The 9,760-nt window shown below is 31.3% G+C and overlaps 1 protein-coding gene across 40 annotated transcripts in view; it reads left to right on the top strand.

Annotated features, from left to right (window-relative positions):
* LOC109712558 overlaps positions 243–9,760 on the top strand; it is a 60,950-nt gene continuing 51,432 nt past the window's right edge. For 23 of the 40 annotated variants that reach the window (XR_002216886.1, XR_002216878.1, XR_002216880.1 and 20 more), the window contains exons 1-6: positions 243–587; positions 3,360–3,446; positions 3,543–3,611; positions 3,693–3,797; positions 3,879–3,961; positions 4,041–4,149. Coding sequence is in view for 7 of the 40 variants with exons in the window: in XM_020236179.1 (XP_020091768.1) it covers positions 543–587; positions 3,360–3,446; positions 3,543–3,611; positions 3,693–3,797; positions 3,879–3,961; positions 4,041–4,149 (498 nt within the window). In the remaining 33 variants the exon portion in view is untranslated. The remainder of the gene's footprint in view (positions 588–3,359; positions 3,447–3,542; positions 3,612–3,692; positions 3,798–3,878; positions 3,962–4,040; positions 4,150–9,760) is intronic. The other 17 variants (XR_002216893.1, XR_002216896.1, XR_002216895.1 and 14 more) reach the window with 2 other exon arrangements.

Here is a 9,760-nt window from a genome sequence, read left to right as displayed (position 1 = left end):
ATCTAAATTGTTCAACTGATTCAGTTACATGGGGGGTATTTATAGGCAGTTAAGAGAGGGACTGAAATAAAAATAACAAAAATTACGGGTACTAAAGAGTTATTAAGTCGCCATTCAGACATGGGCCTCAGTGGGCCTTAATGCCGCAAGGGCCTGGGCTGCTTCCCCCTTCGTCGTAACGGGTCGGATCATCCTTATGGCTGATAATCCGCTACCCTGAAGCTGTCGTCCGCAGGAAGCTACCACTACGCCCTTCGCAACCTTCCAACTCCCTTCGAGATTTCTTCGAGAAGCCACTGAAGCACTTCGACCCTTTTTCCCTGAAGTTCGAGAGAGGTGTTGCCCAGTTCATGATCGGAGCTGAACCCACCGGCGACGAAGGAAGCTAAGTATTCTCTTAACAATACTTCTATCAAATAGTAACCTTCTTCTTCAGATTTCTTATACTTTTTTTTTTTTTTATTATTGAAGGTATTACACTCCGCCTAACCCCACCCGAGTTCCCCTCCCATTCTGTCGTAGCTGAGTTCCATACGAAGGAGATGGAGGAGAAAGTGGCAGAAGCCGTAGTCGAAGCCCAATCTCAGGTGAAATCCACCCAATTCTTTACCTTATTCTTCTGATTTCGTCTTGTGTTCACGTTTTTGCTATCATATTTCCTCAAATTCTCTACTCAAACCTAATCTCTTCCTTTGTCGGTCACGTTGTCGATTTTTGATAGACTAAGGTGATTTCCGAGGTTTTTTTTGCCCTTCGATGGTCGATTGGCGTCTTTTCTTTTTTTGCAGCTAACGTCTCCCTTTCTAGGTCTTAGTCTCTGTAGATGAAGGTGATTTTGAGTTTCTCCAGTGGCACACAAATCCGTAGTTCCAGCTTTAATTTACCGTATACTGCAGTGATAATATAGGTCAGTGTAGATTCATATGGTCAGTGTAGATTCATATGCTTGACGGTTGTCTTGATTGTTGGTGGATTAAGGCGATCTTAATTTTTTGCCGTTAGATAGTGTATTGGTGCCTTTGTCGTAGCATAGTATCTTAGTCTGAAATGATCTCGAGCGAAGACACACACAAATCTGTAGTTCCAGTTCCAATTTATTGTGCATTGCAGTGATGAAATTGGTCAATGCAGATCGGTATGCTTGAAGTTTGTCTTATTTCTTGATTGATCGAGGTAATCTTCTGTTTTTTGGCCTTCCGATAGCTTATTGGCACCTTTCTTGTAGCCTAGTATCTAAAACTCTGTCTCTATAGGTGAACGTGATATTTAGTTTCTTACATGGCATATGTATCCATTGTTCCAGTTCTCACTTATTGTACTCTGCTGTGATGAGATTGGCCAACGTCGATTCTAAGAGCATCCTTGAGGATCGTCTTGAGGATTGTCTTGATTGTTTATAGATCAAGTTGATCTTGAGCTTCTTTGTCTTCAGATCGTGGATTGGTGCCTCCCTTGTAGACCAGTTTCTTCTTTCCAGGTCTCACTCTCTATAGATCAAGGTGATCTCTAGTTTCTTCTGCAGAATACGAATCTGTTATTCCAGCTTCTACTGGGTGGAAATTGTTGTGATAAGATCGGTCATGTAGGCTCTAAAGAACATTCACCGAGTTCATATGGCTAATCATTCTCTTGATTCTTGATAGATCAAGGTTATCTTGTGCTCTTCCTTCTGATAGTGGTTTGGTACCTTTCTTGTAGCCTGGCTTCTTCTTTTTAGGTCTCAGTTTTTTAGATCAAGATGGTCTTGAGTTTCTTTCATGGCACAATGCAATGTTTGGATGTTCCAGCTCCAATTTATTGTATGTCTCTGCGAACATCCGGTGATTTCATTGGGTAGAAGATGCAAAGACTTCCTAGTATTTCATTCCTATTTGCTGGATTCAATTAATTGTTCCATATTTCTTACGGTGTCTCAACATTGATAGTGCCATATGAGTGACCTATCAAGAAACATCTCGAGTTACAAGAGTATAATACTGTGACTGCTAGCATGACTTATTACCACTCATCACTTAATTGCAGTTACATGCTTTGTAAATTATTACCAAAAGTTGATTTCTAACAGATGGATGTTCCCTTTTGTTGATTATTTGTGATGTTTCTTTGCGGAAAAAGCATTTAACATACACACATGGACTCATGCAGGAAAAAGAAGAAAGAATTACCATTCATGTTTTATATTCACAAATGATTTAAACCTACATGTGCTCGATTATTCACTCAGTTTAAAAGTTCTTTAGAGAAATAATTAAACCTTTCTGCCATATCCTTTTTGGTATGTAATGCATGATAATAGTGTAATGCTAGTAATGCATGATAATAGTGTAATGCTAGTAATGCATGATAATAGTGTTACTAATGGTTTACGATATGCCATGGGTGTTAAATCTATAGTCTGTATAATTCCTGCTCAGTGCACATGGTGACCAATCACCATTTAATTTCATTTTCAAGAGTACATGTCTTGTGCAATGCACAGCTATAGATAAGATAGAAGAATCGAATGTTTTAGGCTAAGATATATCATGAAGCTAATTCTTTTCTTTCGTCTCCTCATGAACTCCTTTGACCTAGGTTTTGTAAGTCATATGCTTGCCTTGTATTTTCAATTATGTGTTTATATGATTTCTGTATAGCGTACGCCATGACGTATTTTTGGCTGAGAGTTATGACTTACCTTTCACACTGAGTAGGCGGTTGGATTAAGAAAAGAACAAAAAAAAAAGAAAAAAGAAAAAAGAAGTGCTAATTTGCAATATCATTTGACAATCCTTCTTATGTTGAGATTTGAGATAAATAATTAGTTCGTATGATGATGTACTTCATGATCGTCTGCAAAAGGATACATTTTGGGGATTTTTTTTTATAAATAATTATTTCTAATGAATAAGTTATTTATGGTCCAATTTATCTGGTAAGGTTAAGTCATGTTACAAATTATGCATGTATGAACCGGCCAATCCTTGGATCCATTTTTCAAGCTAGATTTGAAGTAACTTGAGATATCTGGCAAATTGGTTTCTGATTTCAATATTGTTCAACTAATATTTATGTGATTTCAGAGTGACTTACATATTCATCAACTTTTTGTTTTAGAAGTTTGGGAAGATGGGAATAAGGAGTTTCCTATGATTGACCTTGGTATATAGTTTTGAACGATTTAAGGGTAAAATTTATGGATAGTCCCTGTACTTATGAGAGAACTAGATTTGTTAAACTTCCTTGAAATGATTTGGGTTCTTATTTGCTTTTGTGTTGTATAAAAACCGAATTTAGAATCTTAAGGTGTCTTTAGAATAATTTTTAGAACAAAATAAAGTTCTTATATTTATTAAGTTGGGCAATTTTTTTTCCCATAGGAGGATACAACAATTCTGTTGTTGACAAAGTTGGCTTTTGAAAGAACGATGCAAGCTCTAAGCTTGCACACTGATAAAGCGGAGACGGTATGTTTGAATTTCCATGATTATTTAAGTTAATGATTAGAATCAACTTCTTCTTAGTGTCAATAGTTCAGCTGTGTATAATATCTTTTTTTGCAGGAGAAGGAAAATATCTTGAAATGTCTAGCAGACTTTCTTGGGATAAAATTGGGTGACATCAAATATGATGTACGATTAGTTTTTATGAACGTTGATATTGTGTTTGTTAATCTTTTTTCATAAGTTTAAAATCCTGTCATGTTTTTATAGGATTCGTTTGCTGGTGAGTCTGTTTTGTTGCATCATGATGTTGCTCTCGAGGCTTATAAAGCCGTTCTGAGGATATTGATACTGAAAGAAGAGTCAATTACATTGGTGCGTGTTCATTGTTTAGTTATAATGTTGCTCTAATTATTTTGTATTAGTATTACTAAGATTTGCTTATTTGTTTGGTAGGAAAGATGCCGACTGTTAATGCGCTTTGTGTGCAACATTGGGATTTCGTTAGAGGATGCTTATTCAATCTTGGATGAAACTATGTATAAAGCATAATACAAATTAATATTCGTTTAGTATATGTTATGGCGTAATTTCTTATATTTTTATTTTGTTTTGCAGGAAGGAAAGTGATACTGATCGTTTGGCACGTAACACGAGTGTTATGCAGGACCACCGTGGGCTGGACCGAAAAGATGACACTATGATACAGAGGAAACGGAACGTAGAGGTATTTGTTAGTAATGAAAAAATATTATTCTTAGCATATCGAATACGTCATTCTAATTTTGATTATTAATTTCCAAACAATGAATGATCGGTATTTACTGGTGCTACGTGGGACCTACTGAATTGAGCTAGGTGCTTTTTAGAGATTTCAGAAAATAGCCAATGCAGGAAAGATTATTTTAATTTAGGGATATTGTATCCAACTCTTAAACTTGTATATTTATTCCTATAAATTTTAATTCTCAAATATTTTCCTCCAAACCTTTTAACTTCAATGTGAATTTGAATTTGATTTTATTTTTTTTTCTTTTCAAGTTGAATTCTGAACAGCAAATTAAAAACTTAAATTTGAATTCCAACTTTTTTCCCCAAAGTTTTGAATTTGAATTTTATTTGAATTTAAAATTCGAAGTTAAATTGTAGATAGTTTTATGTTTTAATTTGCCAACTCAAATTTATATTTTAAATTGTTACTTACTGTTTCAAAATTTTAATCTTAATTATAATTGTTTTAGTTTAAATTTAAATTACAATTATAAATCTAATTTCTGTAAATTTCTCTAGCAGATGCTCTATATATGAAAATAAAGAAAACCTTAAAATGCCAAAAGAAATAAGGATAATGCTTAAATACCAATCCAAAATTACTCTTTTGATTAATTACGCAGGTAGCTCGGCTAGCTGGTTTTTTCAACACAATGTTGACTATACCCTTTGTTAATTTACAGATAGGGTTATAGGTCATTGCACAGAAGTATAGCTCTTAGTATTAGACTAGCAACTGACCTGTGCAATTTAAGGAGTTATAACAATACTTTTAAGAAAATTTTAAATTAGTATCATTTATTTTTAATATTATTTTTTTTTTCTATTTTCATTTTAAAACTAAAAAAATTTCATTAATTAATACGAATTAATTAATTTTTATGAATATCAATTCTTACATTGATTTGTAATAATTCTTTTAAAGGTTATATTGTCACGCCCCAGATGATTCGTTCCCCGGGCACGCCGACAANAGAGTGATTGAAGCACACATTCAGAGTGTTTGGATTGATAAGTACAATTCAGCAACAAGTTCAGCAAAAGCATAGAAACATTAGCCCTTAAGCATTTTCATTACCACTCAGAGGAAATCTTTTGTATCCTCGACACAACTACAGCGAAAAGTTTTTAAAGTTTGAATGGAAAAAAATTCTCTTATAACTAATAGTCAATTACTCTATTTTAAATAGAATAGAAAATGAAAGGATATGAGTTTCAAATCTTAACATTAGTGAGAAAACAAACTTAACTAAAGAATATTAAATTATGACTACTAACATAAATTAGAAGCTTTTAAGTATTCGTACGGTTAGACGACAGTTTTTTTACATAATCCTTTAATTGTTTTTATTTAAGTATATATATATGTGTGTGTGTGTGTACCAAGATTTACTTGGTGTTCGGCGCGTTAAAGTATATATATATATGTGTGTGTGTGTGTACCAAGATTTACTTGGTGTTCGGCGCGTTAAAGAATTATTCAAAGTTATATGGAACTCTTATCGTCATAAGGTCTTAATCATATATATATATATATATATATTTTGAAAAATATCAAAAGAAGGTTGGATTAATTTGATAAGAATATTCAGTTAAATATGTTTGTGAATTTTTTAATAGTTTTTAAAATATCGAAAGCGATTAAATATGCTTATGAATTTTTTAATAGTTTTTTAAAATTATCAAAAGAATTGCTGAATTAATTTTATAATGATAATGAGATAAACAATGCGTATCTAGCTATCGGTTGTGTTCCTGTTTCTGTTCTTTGCTATATCGAGTGCGCTATCTAGCTATCGGTTGTGTTCCTGTTTCTGTTTCTTTGCTATATCGGTTGTGTTCCTGTTTTCTGTTTCTCTTGCTATATCGAGTGCGCTATCTAGCTATCGTTGTGTTCCTGTTCTGTTCTTTGCTATATCGTTCGATATAGCAAAGAAACAGAAACAGGAAACACAACCGAGAGCTAGATAGCGCATCTATTATCCAACTAACAAAAAAATTGTATCATTCACTGACTATTGGTAAGTTCATGTATATCAAATATGAAATAAAATTTTCTCAGAACTCTTCCTGAGCCTCATTTCCGTCTTTCCTGTTATGCTTATGGTGGATCGGAGGACAGCTATGGCTACAAGAATCAACAAATAATTGTAAAGAAAAAAAAAAAAATGTGAACAAACAACAATTTAAAATCATCTCTAAATGCTTATTAATCTAAATGTTTTTACGGCGAGGTTTGACGTTCGAAACCGGCCCACAGGACAAAGCCTTGGCCTCGACAAAAGATCGTGCCCAACATGACACTACAAAGCATTTAAAACAAAAGTAAAACATTAAAATTAAACTCTACCAAATATATAAGACAGAAATATAACATTAAAATTTACTAATATAAAAGAATTAACTATTAAAAAAACTGCTTACTTTGCATCGAAGGAACAGAAATCTGCATGTTTCCTGCATGACCTCATTGTTTTAACACAGAATTTACATGATTCTGCTCCTTTCACCACTCTCCCGCCAGATGGAACAAATATACTGTTTCCATCTTGTGGGTAACAAACTATAGTTTAAAAATTATGTTAGAAAAATATGAAATATTTACAAGTACATATAATTAAATGTTTGTGTAAAAACATACAGAACATCGCTGAGATCAAAGTCAAAACAACAGATTTCTTTCTGAAAGTCTTCCATTTATCTTGTACACCTATATAACATAAGAAAAAGGTGAGTTAATGTTTGAAAAAACACTTTAAATACACTAAAATTTTGTACCCGGATATTTTTGTGTTCTTGATGTGCTTCGCGGAGACATTGCAAGCAAATCGCATGTGACAATCCAAACAAAAGAAGAGCTTTCGCTCTTTCCATGGTTGCGACAAATCTCTCTTAACTCATTTTTTCAAAGTACTTTTGAAAAGTGAGCACTGAGCCACGAAGGAACATTGTCTCCACACAGTTAACCCACTCAGTGCCTTCATAGAAAATAAAAAAAATATATGTGAGAATATACGCTAATTGCTTTAAAAAAATTATAGGTGATTGAACACCTACTTCTAAATTTAGTGTAAAGATGACAGAGTCATTTCTTCCACGTCTCAAAATGAATGAGGTAGTAAAGCTCCAATCTGCTGTCAAAAAAATGTATTAGGAAATTAACAAAAATAAATTCATATATATATATACCACACACACACACATGTTCTAAATGAACCACAAGCCGCGCAATTTCTATAATTAAGTTTTCAATATACCTGAGAATAGCAGTATTTCAGAATTATAATATATATATATATATATATATATATATAAAACTTTTTATAGTTTTCTTCCAACTAATTAAACTATTCTTATAAGTCAATTTATACAAACACTTAAAAATTATCAAAAATTTTATAGTTTCGCTAATTTATACGAATACTTAAAAAATTATCAAAAAATTTAATAGTTTTCTTAACGACTTAATTAAAATATTACTATTACTCATTTATACGAATACTTAAAAGCTTCAATTTATGTTAGTAGTCATAATTTAATATTCTTTAGTTAAGTTTGTTTTCTCACTAATGTTAAGATTGAAACTCATATCCTTTCATTTTCTATTCTATTAAAATAGAGTAATTGACTATTAGTTATAAGAGAATTTTTTTCCATTCAAACTTTAAAACTTTTCTGCTACTAATTTGAATAACTTAATGACTCATAATAATTAAATATATATAACAGTCAATATAGGTTAAACTTAAAACAAAATTGATAGCAAAACAATTAGTTATAAGAGAAAAAATTTATTTAAACTATAAAATTTTTCTTTTCAATATAGGTTATTAAATTAATTTGAATAATTTAATGACCATTGTAATTAAATGCATATAACTTATAAAGAATTATTACAAATCAATGTTAAGAATTATATTCATAAAATTAATTAATTCGTATTAATTAAGTGAAATTTTTTTAGTTTTAAAATGAAAATAGAAAAAAAAATAGTATTATGTAAACAGCATAGAACACCAGAATTTTTTTTCTTTTTTACATGTAAAAACAAATTTAAATTTTATTTATAAACATTCATAAAAATTATATTACATATATTATACATTTAAAAATAAATATACTAATTAAAATTTTCTTAAAGTATTGTTATAACTCTTAAATTGCACAGGTCAGTTGCTAGTCTAATACTAAAGCTATACTTCTGTGCAAATGACTATAACCCTATCTGTAAATTAACAAAGGGTATAGTCAAACCTGTGTTGAAAACCAGCTAGCGAGCTACCTGCCTAATTAATCAAAAGGTATTTTGATTGGTATTTAGCATTATCCTTATTTCTTTTGGGCATTTTAAGGTTTCTTTATTTTCATATATATAAGCATCTGCTAGAGAAATTTACAGAAATTAGATTTATAATTGTAATTTAAATTTAAACTAAAAACATTATAATTAAGATTAAAATTTTGAAACAGTAAGTACAATTTAAAATATAAATTTGAGCTTGGCAAATTAAAACATAAAACTATCTACAATTTACTTCGAATTTTTAATTCCAAATAAAATTCAAATTCAAAACTTGGGGAAAAGTTGGAATTCAATTTAAGTTTTTAATTTGCTGTTCAGAATTCAACTTGAAAGAAAAAAAAATAAATCAAATTCAAATTCAATTGAAGTTAAAAGGTTTGGAGGAAAATATTGAGAATTAAAATTTATAGGAATAAATATACAAGTTTAAGGAGTTGGAACAATATCCCTAAATTTAAAATAATCTTTCCTGCATTGGCTTATTTTCTGAATCTCGAAAACGACCAGCTCAATTCAGTAAGTCCACGTAGCACCAGTAAATACGATCATTCATTGTTTGAAATTAATAATCAAAATTAGGAATGACGTATCGATATTGCTAAGAATAATATTTTTTCATTACTAACAAATACCTCTACGTTCGTTTTCCTCTGTATCATAGTGTCATCTTTTCGGTCCAGCCCACGGTGGTCCTGCATAACACTCGTGTTAGTGCCAAACGATCAGTATCACTTTTCTTCCTGACAAAACAAAATAAAAATATAAGAAATTACGCCATTAACATATACTAAACGAATATTAATTTGTATTTATGCTTATACATAGTTTCATCACAATTGAGATAAGCATCCTCTAACGAAATCCCAATGTTGCACACAAAGCGCATTAACAGTCGGCATCTTCCTACCAAACAAATAAGCAAATCTTAGTAAATACTAATACAAAATAATTAGAGCAACATTATAACTAAACAATGAACACGCACCAATGTAATTGACTCTTCTTTCAGTCATCAATTATCTCAGAACGCTTTATAAGCCTCGAGAGCAACATCATGATGCACAAAACAGACTCACCAGCAAACGAATCCTATAAAAACATGACAGGATTTTAAAACTTATGAAAAAGATTAACAAACACAATATCAACGTTCATAAAAACTAATCGTACATCATATTTGATGTCACCCATTATCCCAAGAAAGTCGCTGCCTAGACATTTCAGATATTTTCCTTCTCCTGCAAAAAGATATCTCTCTCTTTGG

The sequence above is a fragment of the Ananas comosus genome, linkage group 7 (assembly GCF_001540865.1).
Source record: "Ananas comosus cultivar F153 linkage group 7, ASM154086v1, whole genome shotgun sequence".
NCBI lineage: Eukaryota > Viridiplantae > Streptophyta > Magnoliopsida > Poales > Bromeliaceae > Ananas > Ananas comosus.
Note: the sequence above shows the minus strand (reverse complement) of the source record. Positions and strands in the feature narration are given on the sequence as shown.